Source organism: Peromyscus eremicus, chromosome 8a (assembly GCF_949786415.1).
Source record: "Peromyscus eremicus chromosome 8a, PerEre_H2_v1, whole genome shotgun sequence".
Classification (NCBI taxonomy): Eukaryota; Metazoa; Chordata; class Mammalia; order Rodentia; family Cricetidae; genus Peromyscus; species Peromyscus eremicus.
The window spans coordinates 89,589,099-89,608,251 of NC_081423.1; the positions used below are offsets into that span (position 1 = coordinate 89,589,099).

General features: G+C 40.3%; 1 protein-coding gene across 1 annotated transcript in view; it reads left to right on the top strand.

Annotated features, from left to right (window-relative positions):
* Positions 1-19,153, top strand: part of Helz (helicase with zinc finger) — a 154,959-nt gene that overhangs the window by 88,058 nt on the left and 47,748 nt on the right. Inside the window, exons 18-23 of the mRNA XM_059272014.1 lie at positions 4,267-4,445; positions 5,482-5,600; positions 7,555-7,700; positions 9,347-9,494; positions 16,127-16,310; positions 18,444-18,672. Coding sequence (XP_059127997.1) covers positions 4,267-4,445; positions 5,482-5,600; positions 7,555-7,700; positions 9,347-9,494; positions 16,127-16,310; positions 18,444-18,672 — 1,005 coding nt within the window. The remainder of the gene's footprint in view (positions 1-4,266; positions 4,446-5,481; positions 5,601-7,554; positions 7,701-9,346; positions 9,495-16,126; positions 16,311-18,443; positions 18,673-19,153) is intronic.

Genomic DNA, 19,153 nt, shown 5'->3' on the forward strand with positions numbered 1-19,153 from the left:
ATGCTGTGTTGTACTCTCACTCTAAAAGACAGCAGAAATTATCAGTGCAGTAGAACCCAGTTATGTGTAATAATAAAATACTGACCCCTTATTCTCTAAGTGAAGACAAGATGTTTACTGAAGGATCCTTTCACAGTAGGTTGCAGATTTTAACCTCTGACCTCACAGTGAAAGTGGAAGAGCTAACATTTTACCTTGAGTGTTCTCACTCTAATGAAGAAGAGTTGATTGTTTTACTTACTTGTAGTGGTGGTGGAACATATTGTGTGTGTGTGTGTGTGTGTGTGTGTGTGTGTGTGTGTGTGTGTGTTGCGTTGCATAGAAAATGTGGCAGTCTTGGATATCATTGCTTTCTTGGCTTAGAAATAGTTGAGTGAAGCTGGTGGTGGTGGTGGTGGTGGTGGTGCACACCTTTGATCCCAGCACTCAGGAGGCAGAGGCAGGTGGATCATTATGAGTTCGAGGCCAGCCTGGTCTACAGAGTGAGTTCCAAAACAGCCAGGGCTACACAGAAAAACACTGCCTGAAAAAACAAAAAAACAAAAAAACAAAAAAACAACAAGCCAAACAAAAACAGAACAATTGAGTGAATTGTTGGATTTAGCATAGGAGATTTGAGATTTGAGATAGTAGACTCCATAATTTTTCTAGCTTATATAGCCTTTCCATGTGCATTGGGCTGTGAGGATCTACCATGACATATGTCTCCACATGTGTAATGTGATTTTCTAGTAGAGTATAGTCAGAGTGGTCCAAATACAGAAACTTGTCCAATAGCAGAGATCTCACTTTTTCTTAGCTCTAGAGTTCTTGAATCCAAGATGGAAAAATAATTATTTTCAAATGCAAGGTTCAGGTTATTTCATTTGTAAACAGAATAAAATGGAAAAATGCCTACCTTCCTCAAGTGTTTCTTTATACAACACCCTACATACTGTAGCTTTTCTCTCTAGGAAAGGTGTTAGCTTGCAGCTGGAGCCGAGGAGGATCTGTGTCTTGAATTCTTAGCCTGCATTATAACATTAGCTCAGATTAGTTGATAGTTTTCCTACTGAATAATAACCATGATAGGTTTGGGAGCTAGAGAGGATTAGAATGACTAACTGCTCTGGGAAGTTGAGCTTCTCTGAGGGTTTTGTTTTTTCTTTGGGTGGTCCTGAGATGGAACTTCACAGGCTTGGTGATTCTAAGAAGTGCTACCCACTTGCTACACCCCTAGCCAGAGGAAAAAAAAATCAGTGTTACTGACATTGTTCTGGAATTCGAGAGATGGAACACAAGAGGGCACCAAATGTCTACAGATTCCCAAGAAGAAAGCTCTTGCTGGGAAGGCAGGCTGATGGAATTGGCTGCTTCTCAGGCCTGTAGTGTGGAGTTGGTCCTGGAAAATAGTTGAATAGTCAGTGAGTAAATATAGTAGTAAGTATGGGTAAGCACACATACTTAGGATTAGAATTCATGAAATTTCTTTTAGTTGCCAACTGAGCCTAAAGTATTTGGAGTTCTTAAACAACATTTTAGATTACATTGAGTTTTGGTTTACTTTATTTAGAATTGGGAGATTTATATACATGTTCATATATCACATATATGTGCACCCCTCCCCCCATAGATAGGTAAATAAATAAACAGACAAATGAGTAGAATTCAGAGATTTTACCAAAAAAGAACTATAGAAAGCCAGATGAGGAGTGGCACATAGCTGTAATCCCAGTACTTATGAGGTAGAAGCTGGTGAATTACTGCAAATTTGAGGTCAGCCTTGTCTATATCAGGAGTCAGTGAGAGCTACATAAGGAGACTTTGTCTCAAAGTTACAAAACAAACAAATAAAAACAAACACAAGGAAAAGAAGTGTGAGGAAAGCAGTTTCTTTTTGCATATGGCTCTGAGGCTAAGTTTCTGACCCTGGCAAGGTCATGGTGCAGTGGGGGCAGTCATCTGGAGGAAGTGTGCTTGCTGTTTTCTGGGGAAGTTGAAGGCAGCTGTCATTTTGGGAACTCTTTAAAGAAACATTTTTTTTGTTGTTTTTTTCAAAGGGATCATCAGGTTTTGACAATTCCTGTTCTAAGTTGTAACTTTTTTGTTTCATTTGTTTTTTTGAGACCATGTTTCTCTTGTGGCTCTGGCTGTCCTGGAACTCGCAAGGTAGACTAGGATGGCCTCCCTCACAGAGATCCGCCTGTCTCTGCCTTTTGAGTGCTGGGATTAAAGGCGTGCGCCACCACCTGGCTAGTAGTAACATTTTTAGTTGCTTATTGCATATGAATTTACTACATGTACAGTAATACTCTGGTTTGAAAAGTGTTACCTTGATTATATTTCTTCCTCCACCTTTGTAAACACTACCCCAAATTATTTAGTTTCAGTGAATTAAAATTATATATACCAGAGTATCTTCTGTTTTAAGGTTTAATGTAAATCCTATGGAATATGTGAATTGGTTTGTTTCTAGGGATACATAAAATGTTTAATTGCTGTCACATATATATTTATGTATGTTATTTTTCCCCTGTGGTGCTAGGAACTCAGGGCTTTGAGCGTATTAGGCTTTATCCCCTGAGCTACATTTATATTCTCAGTGATATATTTGGATTATGAACTGAAAAGTGTCATTTGCCAATGTTAATACTCTGGTTTGAAAAATATTACATTTATTATATTTCTTCCTCCACCTTTGTAAACACTACCCCAAATTGTCTAGTTTCAAAAGCTAGAGGCAGGTGACTGTGATCCAGCACTCGGGAGGTAGAGAGGTAGGTGGACCAGGAGTGCAGATCATTCTCCATCCATTTGGTAGTGAGGTTGAGGCCAGCCTTGATGATCTCAGACGCTGTTTCAAAAACAAAAATAAAACATAGAATCATGGTTCATTAATGAGTTCTATTAACATTACATTAAAATGTCTAGCGAATCCAATTTCTGTATTTCTGCTATGATCCAAGCCACATGATCTCATGTCCAGTCCCTGGCATTAACCTCCTAACGTGCCTCCTTGCTGCTTCTGTACCCTGCTTTCTCCCACCTCACTTGGGATTGTGTTAGAATCAACCTGTAGGAGGACCATCATGAACACATCTTTCCATGTCCCTGCAGATGCCCGGAAGTTGGCCAAGGGAGTAGATTTTGCATCACAGAAGCCAGTGCTGCTGGAGCCCTGCCCCCACCTGCTTGTCAGACATTGAGCACTGTGCACCCTTTAACTCTCTCCCTAAGGAGATTCTGCACAGAGATCAGACTTGTCTTTTAACAACAGGAGTCATCGTGACTGCCTGTCCAGTCCAATGGCTTTTCATTAGACTCAGAGTAAAGCCTTTGTGGTTGCTCCAAAGCCCCGTGCACTCTGCCTCTGTGCTGGAGCATAGTTAGCAGCCCGGGGATCCCTGTCATGTGGGTCAGTGGGGATGGTGAAGGCTAGAAGTACATCAGATCAGAGCAATCTAGACCTGAGGCCTGTTTATAGTTTCTACTGTAGTTATTTGAAGAGATGAAATTTCTTAAGATTTGCACTAAAGAATTTTTGATTATTCAAAAGTTTAATTCATCTTCAGATTCCAGAAGACTAGGCAGATGTCTTTTTTTTTTTTTTTTTTTTTTTTTTTTTTTTTTTTTCTGAGACAGGGTTTCTCTGTGTAGTTTTGGTGCCTGTCCTGGATCTCGGTCTGTAGACCAGGCTGGCCTCGAACTCACAGATATCCACCTGGCTCTGCCTCCCGAGTGCTGGGATTAAACGTGTGAGCCACCGCCGCCCGGCCCAGACAGATGTCTTTTTAAAAGGTTTAAAGAACTTTTCTAAAGTAAAATTATTGCAAATTGTTCTCAACTAAAAATGTTATAAGCATACAATTTTACAAAAATATGAGTTAAGTACATTTCTGTAAGAATGTAATTAAGAAAAGGTAATTTGAGAATGAAAGGTTTCAAACTTAATTTTTAAAATTATTGCTTGTAAAACATACATTTCTGTGTTAATTCTGTTGCAAGATTAATCTGAATACTAAAAAAATTGGTATTTATTTTGTGATTTATTTTTATATCTTTATGTTTATATCTATACTTTATGTTTATATCTTCTAAAATATTTGATAGGAAGGTCATTGTGGGTATAGTGGCAGTTTTATACTAAAATTCTAAACTCTAATATGGTGTGAATGATTATGAGATGTATTTGTTAATTTTTGGCGTTGTAGTCTTACATAATAGTCTAGTGTTTTAATAATCAGCTGCTGTGACCATCCTAACAGGAAGTGTGGTCTTCTCTTGTAGGGTGTACTTCCGAAACCGCTGGGTGAAGACTGTCCACCCGGTTGTGCACCAGTACTGTTTGATCTCAAGCACACATTCCACCTTTCAGATGCCCCAGAAGGAAGACATTCTTAAACATCGAGTGCTGGTGGTCACACTGAACACTTCCCAGTACCTCTGCCAGCTGGACCTTGAACCCGGTATGCCCACTCACCACTGGTGGCTGTCTCCCAGGCTTAGAGTATTCGCTCCTTTGGCAAGTGCTATCCTGTGGGCCATATCTGGCCAAGTGTCTCTTTTTCTGCATGAAATGCAGCTGCCCGTGCCCACTTATTAACTTGGTTCTTGTTTGCGGTTGCTCTTATGGTGGAAAGCTAAGGCGAGATCTTCAGCAGGTACAGGACTCTTTGGTCCTTGACCGAAAAACATTTCCTAACCCCCAGGATAGGCAACTTCATGACTGCCATTCCATTTGTGCTGTAGTTGGCCAGGTGGTTTTGGTTAACTAATGATCATGTGAAGAATTCAAATTTGGACAGTGGTTTTTGTGTGTGTGTGTGATTTGTTGAGGGTTTTGCTAAGTTGCTTTTGTATCTTGTCATGTAGAAATAACAATCATGGCACATGATTAAGGTTTCTTTCTTCTTTTTTTTGGGCGGTGGGGGGGGGGGTTCGGGAGAGAGACAGGGTTTCTCTGTGTAGCCCTGGCTTTGCTGGAACTCACTCTGTCGATTAGGCTGGCCTCAAACTCAGATCCCCCTGCCTCTGCCTTTTCTAACTTAAGTAGTAGACAACAATTTCAGGATTTATGTAGTTCCTGAAAAAAAAAATGGTAACAAAAGAAAATGTTTAATCTTTTCTTTTAAAACATTAAAAACATTTGTTTTTTAGTACTCTGTATATGAGAGAGTATGTGTACGTCTGTGTGTATGTGTCTGTGTGAAGAAGGTATCAGTTCCCTGGAGTTACAAGTAGTTGTGAGCCATCCCTCATGGGTGCTGGGAACCAAACTCAGGTCCTCTACAAGAGCAGTGCATTTGCTCAGCTGCTGAGTCACCTCTCCAGCCCCAGGCTTTTAAAAGACTCATGCTTAAGCTGATTGTCTAGATTGAGGATGGCCTTAAAGTCCACATGACTCTTGGACTAGTGGAGGAAACTCTTACCGTAGTGCAGTCGGAAGCGTCTGCTGCTGTGCTGCCGCTGTGATGTGTGATCTCTTTGCACTGTGCCTTCCAGGGGTTTTTACGCACATTCTGTTAGATGAAGCTGCCCAGGCCATGGAGTGCGAGACCATTATGCCTCTAGCCTTGGCCACGAAAGACACGCGGATTGTTTTGGCTGGTGATCATATGCAGGTAGGTGTCACCTTAGTCACTGTCTTGCAAGGTGTATTTTGATGTTTAGTATTCTGTTTCTAAAATACCAGTTGTTACCAGAGCAGGGCCCCTTCTGGGACTCCTGACTAGCTGGGTTGGCCTCTGTTTTAAAGGAAACAGGTGGGAAAACTGGTGAGGGGGCAGGAAAGGAGTCTCAACTTGTGTGGCAGCAGCAGTGGGGACAGTGTGGGGCTGCCAGGGTGGCAGCAGCAGTGGGGACAGTGTGGGCCTGCCAGCGTGGCAGCAGTGGGGACAGTGTGGGGCTGCCAGGGTGGCAGCAGCCTCGAGGACAGGACAGGACAAGGCAAAGGGTATATCTAGCAGAGTCTGCCAAGGGCCCTGTAATAGCTACTTCTAATATCTGTTTTTGTACAGGGTTAATTTTTAATAGCATATGTAATAAAACATACAATTAAAATTATAGTCACAGGTTCAAAGAACATGTGGGGTTTTATGTTATTTGCATACGTACGTACATGTAAAGAGAGAAGAACATCTGTGGTGGTGTCTGTCATGCTGTTTGGAACTTGTCCTGCTTCTTCAGTGGGTTGAGGGTCTGCAGAGCAGGTTCGAGTCTTCCAGTGTACAGAAGAAAACTGTGCTCTTGCTTTGCCTGAAGTAGTTAGTGTGATTTTTAGCAGTAAAAAGTGCAGCCTAGAGTGGCGCTTTATACTTCTTGAGATCAAGGAGGCTGTTTATCATTTTTTTTTTTTGATTAAAAGGAAATTTTCTTACTATATTTTACCATTTATTTATTGACTTAAGGCTAGTTACATAACCCTTTTTGTAGTTTTTACAAGTTAATTTAAAAAATACTTATCTGTATGTGTGTACAGGAGTATATCTATATGCACTATGTGCATACAGTGCCAATGGAGGTCAGAAGAGGATGTGGGAACTGAACCCGAGTCCTCTGCAAGAGCAGTGAGTGCTCTTAGCCTCTGAGCTGTTTCTTCAGCCCCTTTAAAGTTAATTTTTAAGGTTAGCATATAGAGTAGTAAATTTCATTATGGAAAAAACTTGTTGATTATTAATATTAATATTTGTGCATCATAGTCAAATATCTTATGAGCTAATTGTATTTATTCATTCATTTACTTATTTATTGAGACAAAGTTTTACTATGTATTCCAGGCTAGCCTCAAAATACAACACTTTGGCATCAGTCTCTTAAGTTCTATGATTCAGGGCTGGGGAGATGGCTCAGTGGTTAAGAGCATTGGCTGCTCTTCCAGAGGTCCTGAGTTCAATTCCCAGCACCCACATGGTGGCTCACAGCCACCTATAGTGGGATCTCATGCCCTCTCTGGCATAAGGTTGTACATGCATAGACATTAAATAAATAAATAAATCTTAAAAAAAAAAGTTCTGTGATTCAGGTGTGTGCCACAACATCCAGTCTAAATTTATTATTTTATTTTTAAAGTAAATCCTTTAAAAACATAATTTTTTAGTGTGTGTGTGTGTGTGTGTGTGTGCGCGCGCGCGCTGTGCATGTGGAGGTCAGAGGATAACTTGCAGCAGTCAGTTCTTTCCTTCCACCAGCTGGGTACTCAGGATCAAACTCCAGCCCTCAAGTTGATGGCAATCCCCTTTACCCCTTGAGCCATCTCATCAGCCTCCAAGAATTGATTGGTTTTGGTGAAGTAACTGATTTATGCTCTTTAAATTAAGTTGTGTAGGAGGGGCCCTGTGTAACTGTAGGAACTCTAGACTCTTACTGCACTACACTAAGTAGGAATTTTCGTCTAATCCCTTGTATTAGTGTATAAAATGGTTTGTAGACAATATGAGTAATTTTTTGGAGGGGCTTGCTCCAGCGTTCAGCATGTCAAGTACATGAGAAGTTTTAGTGTAGAAGACTGTATAAGTAGATTTAAAAGTACTGTTTTTATATCTGGTTAAATTTTTTTTGTATGTTTGTCTTTTACAGCTCAGTCCTTTTGTTTACAGCGAGTTTGCCAGGGAGAGAAACCTTCACGTTTCATTACTTGATCGACTCTATGAGCATTACCCTGCCGAGTTTCCATGTAGGATCCTCCTCTGTGAGAACTACCGCTCCCATGAAGCTATCATCAAGTAGGTGTGAGCTGTCCTCTCCAACTCACGCTTCCTGTGGGCTGTGGGAGGGAAGCCAGCCAGCACATGGCCAGGCACAGGTGACTTCAGGTGGATTATTTGTGATCTCTGAGTGTTACAGACTATGCCTGACTTGTGTTTTTAAAAGAATACTTCAAAATCTAGAGCTGTGATTCTTCATAAGAAATAATACAGTATGAGCACCAAAACTTCAGATTTTACTGGTCATGATACACTTTTCTATGAATTAATACATACTCTGTATGAAGAATGACATGCCTGTGTTACTGGTCATGATACACTTTTCTGTGAATTAATACATAATCTGTATGAAGAATGACATGCCTGTGTTACTGGTCATGATACATTTTTCTATGAATTAATATATAATCTGTATGAAGAATGACATGCCTACGTCACCTATTTGAAGAGAAAGGGAGGCAATGGAAGGAGAAATCTCTAACACAGTTTTAAAGACTCCTTTTAAATACAGTCACATGTATAAAAGAGTCATCCTCTACATGACATCTGGGTGACTGAGTCTTATGGCCAGCTCCAGCTGAAGGAGTAGAGCCTGGCCACCTGGGAGCCCCTATGTGCTCTTTGCCAGTCAACACCCACCCCAGAAACAAGCTGTGAAAGCTTCCTATAATTTAGTAATACCTGTTCTGTCATGCCTGTGGAAACCATTTTTAGATCTCACTGGAAGCATTGCATAGATTATGTTCTGTCACCATCTCACACTGTCATCCCTTTTCATAGTTCCATCCATTTGTAGTCAGTGAAGAGTTTAGTACTAGACAGTGTGTTCCCTTTACAGTTGGAGACTGCAGTCGGTGCATTGTATCCAAGTCTGTGCATTTTTGTGTTGCATTTTGTGATGTGCAGTCACCATCACTTAATCCTAGGCTGCAGTCTGAGACCTGTCATTAGAATTTTGTTATTGTGTGAGTATCATAGAATGCTTTTCACAGACCTAAACAGTAACCAGTCTCCTCACTCGGTCTCGTGATGAACATGAGATGTAAGAGACTGCCGGTATGATGGGACAGACCACTCTACAGACATGTTTTTATAGGTGGAAAGGTACACTCGGAAATAACAAACTAGAGTAAGTGCATAAAGCAATAGCACCGTCCTTTGGAACAGACCTACTGTGCATCACTGTCCTTCGTGGGTTTCTACCAGCATCACCACAGAGGCGGGGACCTCTTGCTGCTGTGGTTTGGATGTGCTAGGAGGTTTTCACCTCTGGTATAGGCCATGCATGGGGTCTGTTGTTGACCAAAGGGTTGTTAGGTGATACATGGCAGTGTATGATCCGCATGAGTGAGATTACATGTTAAGAAAACGCAGCTTAGGGTTTTTTTTTCTCAGAGCAGAGAGTTCAGCTAGTAGTGAATGCTCATCATTTCTTTTGTATTCTGGCTTCATTTCTTACAAAATGGATGCATTTAACAATGGTGTTATAGGGACCTTCTCTGTTACCACTGTCCATATTTTTGGGAAATTATTGGCATCATGAGTATTCAATGTTTGGACAAAAATTAATTGTGGACATAAATTAGTATTAGAATTCAGTGGGTTTTTGTGTAGGTGAAATTAATTTGGCTGATAGATCCCTTTGTTCTTTTCTTTTTCTGCAGCTATACCTCTGAGCTTTTCTACGAGGGTAAACTGATGGCCAGTGGAAAGCAGCCAGCACACAAGGACTTCTACCCACTAACGTTCTTTACTGCACGAGGGGAAGATGTACAAGAAAAAAATAGCACAGCCTTTTATAACAATGCAGAGGTATCTTAGTTCTTCATACTGATTTTAGTCTTTTCTTGGTCTGATTCTGTTGAGCATTCATTTCAAATTCAGGGTTGACAGTTTATAGTGTGTTGATTTCCTTTACAAGAAAATTGAGCAAACTTTACATTTATTTATTAAGATGAATCTACAGGAGAAAAAATTTCGATTTTCTTTTTGTAATAATTTTAAAACAGAAAACACAGCTTTGTTAGAAAAAGCCAACATATTCTGACATAGAGCATTATTGGCTCAAGTCTAAAACAGACTGGTTAAATTTCTAGCTCGAAGGAGACATCATTTTGAATGAGAAAGAATTGAATTGCAGAATACTGTGCTTTGGAGAGGGCACACAGTCTCCAACATTGGCCTCACTGTCTCATCAGGGGCTTCGTAATGTGCTCTTCCAGTTTCTGCTTTCCAGAGAGAGAGTGGGTGTCCTGAGGGTCAGATCAGGCAGTAGGCAAACTCGCAGACTAGGAAGCCTGTGGTTAAGGTTCCAGCTGTCACAGGAAGGTGAAGAAAGTGTGTGTGTTTCATTCCTAATCTCGGCTCACTGTATTTACAGAGAAACGGCTTTTGTTACATAACAGGAACTCCTATGTCCCTTTAACAATTGACCAGGGGTTTAGAGTTTAGAATGTAGTGCCGTGTGCTTAGACCCTAGCTCCAAGCCAAGAAGCCTGACATTTTCATTAGTCTGTGCCATTTAATTTTAGGAACAGGTAAACTTTTCTTTAAAGATGGCAAGACTGAAGGTAGCTGTACAGCTCTTTTTGTTGTTTTTGCACTCAGGCTGGAAGTCTGGAAGTCGGTCTTGGTAAGAGGGAGGAGGGCTGACAGAGTAACAAGCAGGGCCTACATTCTAGAAAGGGGCTGAGGTCCTCATGTGACACCAGGGATCATAGCCAAGCAACTGGGCCCTTGTTCCTTCGTGGTATGTTTTTCAGGTACTCTCCACGCTGTAGGATATGTAGAGCATGACTTTACTGGACTGAAAGTATTTTGGGAAAAATTCTTTTTATGTTATGAAAATGCAAAGACAACATTTGTGCTACTTTTAAATATTAAACATGTAACTTTAAAGAAATTTCAAGAGACTTTGAACTTACCCAGAGCATGGTTGTTCAGTCACATGAGTTACTGCTGTCAAAATTTTTTGAGGTACATTGCCCAAGGGCTTTTCCACAGACAGAAAACCAGATTCCAGTTTACTGAAGCTGAGTCTCAAGGGAAAAAAATTTAGAGCATATATTAATTAGATAATTAATGGTATTAATTTCATACACATATATAATATATTTTGATCGTATTCACAAACCCAGCATTGTTTCAAGACAGGGTCTCAACTATGTAGCCTTGGCTGGCCTGGAAATTACTGTGTAGACCAGGCTGGCTTTGAATTCACAGAGATCTGTCTGCCTTGCCTCCAAAGTGCTGGGATCAAATGATTTTTAATCCCACTTGGGCTTTCTTTAATTATTTCATTTATATATACATGTATGTATTTGTTTATTTAAATGTATTTGCTTGTTTTGCTATTATTATTTTTAATCACAACTTTTATTTTTGAGATTATTAATTATATCATTTCCCCCTTCTCTTTCCTCCTTCTAATTCCTTCATATATCCCCTCACTCTCTTTGAAATTCATGGCCTCTTTTACCTTGTTTTATACACATGTATGTATGTATGTATGTATGTGTGTATGTGTGTGTATCTCTATATATAATCCCCCCCAAATATATAAATACAAGCTGCTTAGTCTGTATAATATTACGTGTATGTTTTCAGGGCTGACCGCTTAGAATTGGGTAACTGATTGATGTGCTCTTCCCTGGGGAAGACCATTTCTCTTGCTCTCAGCATCCCTCAGTTGCCTCTAGTTCTTTGTCTAGGATAAAGGTCTAATGAACTTCCCCCTTCCATGTTCGCTGTCTATTGGTATTATCCTTGCTCAGGTCATATTTATGCAATCATGTTAGTCAGACTTTATGGGTTAGCTTCTCTGACGTTTCTAGGAGACAAATTCTCATAGCAAATTTCCTGTGCCTCTGGTTTTTAAAATCTTTCCACATCTCTTCTGAAATAATTCCCGAGCCTCAGGTCCAGGAGTTGTGTTATGGCTAAGTATCAGTTGGAACTGGACTTTACAACTCTACATTTTCATCAACTGTGGTTTTCTGTTAATGGTGAGAAATTTCCTTGATCAAAGGGTGAGGATTACACTTACTTTTTTAAAAAAGATTTATTTATTATGTATACAGTGTTCTGTCTGCATGCCTGCAGGCCAGAAGAGGGCACCAGATTTCATTATGAATGGTTGTGAGCCACCATGTGATTGCTGGGAATTGAACTCAAGACCTCTGGAAGAGCAGCCAGTGCTCTTAACCTCTGAGCCACCTCTCCAGCCCCATACACTTACTTTTGGATATAAGGATAAATATTTAGATTTAACTAGGGATTATACTGGATTAGTAAAATGGTGATTGTAGGTTCTCTTTCAAGATCCATGACTTCTAGCCCTGGTTAGGTGGCTAGGTTTCCAGTATCAGGAATGATTTCCCTCTTGTTGAGTGGGTCTTAAGTTCAATTCTGGATTTGTTGGTTACTGCCAAGGCATATGTGCCAGTACTGTATCCTTAGGATTATCATGCCATGCTGGTTGTTTATGGTTCGTAACTGGATAGGACCATTGGTTGCTTTTTTCCTTTTGGAGCTTCCATGGTGCCTTCTTGTACCATGAAAGTTAGTCCCCAAGGAGGAGGATTTCATGTCTGATCCAGCTGTGTCCTCTGGGTCCTGTGTCCCAAGTGCATGGTGTCTTCAGCAATAGGGATTTATCTGCCACCTCTGTGGGAAACAGCTATAGCCTATATATTGTATTAGGAGTCTCTTAGAGAACCTTGAAGAGTAACTCAAAAGAGTGCTTCTCACACCTAGTGCTGGTGTTTTGTTAGATTGCCTATGATGGCTCTTGTGGGGATCATTGTCAGCTCAGATGTGGAAATTTCATTTAAATTGTATAAGTGTATGTATATGCGAACTCCCATGTATTATATATTTAGTTGTCTAATGATGTCTCTATAGCCAGCAGTGAAATCTCTTTCAGATTTATCTAACTAAATTTTAGGGATTATGGAGAAACTCCTACATAGCTCTACATCTACTCTCCTTTTTTCAGCTTTCATTCTCATACATATTGTCTTAATGCTTAATAATTTGAAAGATACTTTGTTAAAGTGTGTGTGTGTGTGTGTGTGTGTATGTGTGTGTGTGTATTTATATGTGTGTGTACAATTCCAAGAGAAGAAACGGGACAGACACAAGAGTTCCCCCTGTGGGGAGATTCATGGTGTTTAACATGCTAGTTATGTGTTCCACCACCAAGCTGCATTCCCACCTAGCCTATATTACTATTCCCATTGAGTGTTTATGATCTCGTCACCTCTCTGTGTGGTTTGAGTGACTACCTGGCATAATTGTTCACCTACCTCTTGTGTGCTGACTGTCAGCACATAGTGTATTTATGTGTTGTAGCTTGACATTATTTTATACAGTTGCTCTTATTAAATCAGTTGAGAGGGGGAAGGAAAAGAAACAGCTGTGCTCTGCCTTTCATCAGGGTCAAGTCTCAGTGGCACTCTAGCGATTTGCATTGCTGTATGGTACCATTTGATTTTAGACCGAAGAATGTCCTTTGGTGTTTCTGGTCAGCCAGTCTGCTAGTAGGAAATTCTCTCTGTTTGTTTATCTGTAAATGTCTTTATTTTCCCTCAGTTTTGAAAGTTTTGCTGGATGTAAGATTACTGGTCAGTCTCCCCCCACACCATTCCCCTTTTCTTTCTGATGAGAAGTTAATGTTGTTTATCTTTAGCGTCTCTTTGTAAATATGGCTGTTTTTCTTTTCTTGTTTTTAAGCTTTCATTTTTGTCTTTGATTTTGAGCATTTTTACTGTAATATGTCTGGGTGTACATCTGGGTGTATTTATCTAACTTGAAGTTCATTGTATTTACATGTGTTTTTCATCAGGTATGGATGTATTTTAGCCATCATTTCCTTGGACATTTTTATTAGCATACATTAGCATAATTTTAAAGAGTAACAAGTTTCATCATGGCATTTTTATGCATGTACATCAAGTATTTTGGTCATGTTTACTCCTCTTCCCCCCCCTTTTTTTTTCTCATGAGAATTATCCTTTTACATCCACACCATCTCCCCCAACCTGCCCCCAGGTTTCCCATGTGAGAGGCAACATATGCTATTTGTCTTTGTGAAGCTGGCTTATTTCAGATTTGATATGATGATCTAGTTTGTCCATTTTCCTGCAGAAAAACGTATTTTTTCTTTTGATGGCTGAATAAAGCTCCATTTTTTTTTTGTATTTGTAAATACACATATTTGTTTGTTTTTGTTTCTCTGTGTAACTGTGGCTGTCTTGGAACTTGCTCTGTAGACCAGGCTGGCTTTAAACTCACAGAGATCTGCCTCCCTCCCAAGTGCTGGGATTAAAGGTGTGTGCTACCATGCCCGGCCTGATTTTCTTTGGGTATGTTTAATGTATTTTTTTCTTCTCTCCATCTGATTTTCTCTAATATTAGATAGAGGTTGGAGTTGAATTATGCCCCTTTGGTATGTTTTCTTCATCGATTTCCTCACTTTGGGTAGTATTCTCTGACTTGTCTTGTTTGCTGAGTCTTCTGTCAGCACAGATCTCTTGACTCCTGCCAGTATCTTTTCACGTCCATTATCTTACCTTTAATTCTTTGGGGCATGAACTGTGATCCAGCTGAAGTTGGGTTTCTTAGCAGTGTTGCCAGTTTGTGAAGTTTACTTAAAAAAAAAACAAACAAAAAGCTATTTATTGAAAATACAAATTTTATTTATATTAAGTATCAGTGTGGATATCTACATTTGAGTACAAATGCCTGGGGAGACCAGAAGGAGTTTTAGATCCCCTACAGCTAGAGTTACATACAAATGTTTGTCAGCCTCCTAGTATGGGTGCTTGGAACCAATCTCAGGTCTTCTGGAAGACTAGAAAGTACTGTTAACTGCTGATCCATCTCTCCAGCCTCTAGTAAGAATCTTCTGCATTTAGACCAAGGGAAGTTGGGATCCACTGATTCTCACTGGCTGCTGAATGTACATAGGATAGGGTTTTTGTCCTGAGAAAGACTGTACGCTTCCCCTGTGCTGTAGGAGGTGGGGACAGGGGTACAGGCTCTACCCAGCTGCTGCTAGCTGCTCAATACAGGCCTTTTGCAGTGGGAGCTGTGGAAAATAGAGTCTGCCAGTGTTTACTGGTTGCTCCAACCACCTGCAATAGCTTCCTCAACACAGGGATCTGAGGGATGTGGAAATTGGCTGCTGAAGCAGTTCTGGAAGCAGTCCCCAGTATGGATGCCCAAGCCTCTCTCTGTTCTTACTGAGGGGCTGCAGATTTCATTAAACAGACGTTTCTTTCTTGCTTGTAAGCTCTTTGACCAGTTTCTAGAGTCTTTGCTGAGTTTGACTAGTGTACAGCAGGTCTGTTGGGAGGCAGTTTTCATTTTGATACCATTTTATGCTACTTAAAATGTAGGAATATGAATGGAGTGGTAGGGTAGGGCAGTGGTTAGGTTGTTGCTTCATGGTGGAAACTGTTGGGGTTTTGCAGCAGAGTATGCCCCACATCTGTCCACACAGGCAAAGACATGCTTTTCATATTCCTTACTGCAGTAGACATTATAATTTCAAATAGAAATTGTTAGTAAATACTAAATAAATACTATAGTTAAAAGACATCATTTAAAAATTTCCACTTCAGCTGTATGACACTAGAATCTTGCCTGACTTTGGATTAAACTTGCCTGATAGAGATAGATAGATAGATAGATAGATAGATAGATAGATAAACAGTAAGAAAGTAGATAGGTGTGTAGGTAGATAGATAGAATTGTTTTCTAAGTAATAATCTCTTAGGAGTTACGAACATGTCTTATTAATCTGCGCCAAGCAACTTGCTGTATATAATCTATAGGAAAGTTCATGCCACGGCTTGGCTGAACTTGTACCACAAGTAGGGAATAGATTGGGAAAGTCTGTTTGAGGTTTATCGTAATCCTAGCTGAGGCTTGTGCCACCTAGCAGCTGGTGGATGGTCCTGCTTGGTTCTGTCAGTATGGGACGAGGGGGACAATACCAGGCCTTGTCCTCCTGGGACTCAGTGGAATCTTCTGGTTGGTTGGATAGTTCCATGGCTTGCTCGAGAGTGGACTGAGAAGCACCAGGGTGGTGTGGACTTGCTTCCCTGTCTTCCCTACATTGGTAATTCTATCCTGTTTTTCTGTGACATTCCAGCCCTTTTTTACTTTAAGAATGGGGGATGTGGAAGAGGTGGCCACTTGCCCAGCACGTTGTCTTGGTTTCAGTGTTTCCACTAGTCATGTTATAGGATTTTACTGTTTGAAATGTGAGTACAATGTTACCTTCCTTACTATGTTCATGTCGGGAATGTACTACTCCCATTTGTAGGTTGGTTTTTAAATGACATTTACCAAAATGCAACCCTGTATCAGTCCGCTTCAGTTACCATATTCTTTGCCCAAACACCAGTGCTAATTTAAAAAAGTCTGTTTGTTTGAAGGTGTTTGAAGTGGTGGAGCGTGTAGAAGAGCTAAGAAGGAAGTGGCCAGTTGCCTGGGGGAAGTTAGATGATGGCAGCATTGGTGTGGTGACTCCATATGCTGACCAGGTGTTTAGGATCCGTGCTGAACTTCGGAAAAAGAGACTCTCGGATGTGAATGTAGAAAGGGTGCTGAATGTTCAAGGTAAGTGTTAACTGGAGTGAACCAAATTATTCAAATGGCCTAAAGTGTGTCCAGATTGGATTTGTAATTCTCTCAAACAATCTTAGATCTTTAAGAAATGTAATATAAAGAAAGAAAAAAAAGAAAAAAAGAAATCTCCTTACTTTTTTGGGCCAGCAATGATATATTCATTTCCTCTCAAGCTAATGCTGAATTTGCGTGTTTATTAAAATTGCAATACCAAATAAAGATAATAAAAACAAATTAAAATTTTCTATCACCACAGTAATGCTATGGATATCTATGATATAACAATATACAACATAATACATGCTGTTGTACTGTATTTGGGGACTAATTTGAAATATTTTATCTGTAGACTTCCTTAAACAACAAGTTACCAGCAAACTTGTTTTCACTGTTCATGAAATGAGTCATTAGAAACTTTGTGCCTTTAAATATATGAAGTAGTGTGATGATGTGAACACTAGAAAAAGCCCAGGGGTGTTAGGTCCATGATGCAACAGGAAGAGTATTCCAGTGTCTAGATCATGGAAAGCAAGAGGCTCCCTTCTCCCATGTCACACTCAATTGGTTATTTTAGTAATGAACACAAATGCTCGCAAAGTAAATGTAGGTCAGCTGATGCTCTGTTCTGTATCCACATGGGTGAGGAGCAGATGAAGATGTGGGGTAGAGAAGAGAAAACTAAAGACTGATGTTAACGCTGTTGTCAGATGTTTGGATCTTTGCCTTACACTGAAGGATGTTAGATTTCTAAGGAACAAATGCTACAAACCCAGACTCCATGAGGCTTCTTTTTGAAATCAGCTGTGTCTGCTCTGTCTAGCAGGAGATTAAATAGCCGTGCTTCCAGAAAAAGACTTCTTGTGTAGGGTGGATGTTGGGCTAGATAATCTCAAAGGTTGGTTCCAGCAATAATGATTAGGGAAAAAAAAAATCAAGCTAGGCATGGTGGTGGTACATACTTGTGATCTGAACATTCAGAAGGCTGAGACAGGAGGATCACCAGGAGTTTTAGGACAACCTGGACCACATAGTAGATTTAGGGCCAACCTTGGCAATTTAGCAAGATCCTTTTTTTTTTTTTTTTTGTTTTTGTTTTTGTTTTTGTTTTTGTTTTTGTTTTTCGAGACAGGGTTTCTCTATGTGGTTTTGGTGCCTGTCCTGGATCTTGCTCTGTAGCCCAGGCTGACCTAAAACTCACAGAGATCCGCCTGCCTCTGCCTCCTGAGTGCTGTGATTAAAGGCATGCACCACCGCTGCCTGGTGCAAGATCTTTTTTTCAAATGCAAAACAATATCATAATAACTTTTTTTTGTGTGTGTGATAAAATGTCCATAACGAAACTTACCATTCTGAGCATTTTTATGTGAGCAGTTCAGTGGCAAGCGGTGCGTTCATTTCTGTGGTACATCACCACAGCCGTCACCACCACCCATCCATCACTAGGACTGCCCATCTTTCTAAACTGTGACTCTGTACTCATTAAATAATACCTCCCATTCTTCTTCTCCAGTCCTTGCCTAACACTATTCTATTTTGCCTTCTCTCTGTGAATTTCACTGCTTTAGGGCCTCTTATAAGATTCAGATAGTACAGCTTGAGTAGCTCTTACCCAAAGTTCTTGAGGTCACACACGTTTCAGATCTCAGAGCTGTTCAGTTTAAGGCTTTTCCCCTCCAGTTATACTTGTTCTTTTGTGACCCGGTTTTATTCAAGTAACACAGTGTCTGAGGTTCATTCATGTTGTAGCATGCGTCAGCTAAGTAACTCATTGTATGTAATGACACTGGTATGTCTGTGGACACTGACTGGGTCATACTTTTTAGCATCATGAGCAAGGCTTCATTGAGTGTGGGTGGCAAGTCCTCCTGGAGACCTTGCTTCCAGTTTGGTGGCTTTTTTCTGAAGTGGACTTGCTGAATCAGATGGTCACTCCTTCATTTTGGAGGACCCGCCACAGTTTTCCAGAACAGCTGTGCACTTCTTACAGCTGTACATAAGGTTGGGATTTCTCATGTCTTACCAGTACCTGTGGTTTAACAGTTAGGATTTTAAAGATGCAAGGTTTATTCTATCAGTGATTCAGAGTGATGATCTTGCCTTGTTTTCAACTTTTTTTTTTTGTAGGAAAGCAATTCAGAGTTCTGTTTCTTAGCACAGTACGTACACGCCACACTTGCAAGCATAAGCAGACACCGATTAAAAAGAAAGAGCAACTTCTGGAAGACTCCACTGAGGACTTGGATTATGGTTTTTTGTCTAACTACAAACTTCTCAATACTGCCATCACAAGAGCACAGTCCCTGGTTGCTGTGGTGGGAGACCCCGTTGCTCTGTGCTCTATTGGAAGGTGTAGGTAAGTCTGTGTTACTGAATTGAGAGAGATTCTAAATGGGAAATATGGAGTTATTTACATCCTTATGCATGTGTTTATCTGTATGACTTCATGGTGAGTTAAAATCAGGCTTATTGTTAATGTTACCTGACATCCAGTATTAGTGAGAGCTCTGTTGGTTAGTGGCTGTTCATGGTACATACATAGCGGTATATTCAGTCACAGTCATAGCCAGCAGATACCCCCCCAAGTGTCTCTGTGTTCTCTGCACTCCTCTAGCCTGGAGATAGTCAGTGAGCAAAACACATAGACATCTGTCTCTGTGGTAGGAAAGGAAGACTGACAGACTAAGTAAGAACATTGCTTAGTATTTACTAGATAAATTAATACCAAAAACAAACCAAGAGCATGAGGAGCTTTTTGGGGTGACAGATGAGATAAAGTGGTTTGGGACCAGAAAGGGTGTGGTCAGAGGAGCCTCCCCAGTAAGGTGACTCAAGTG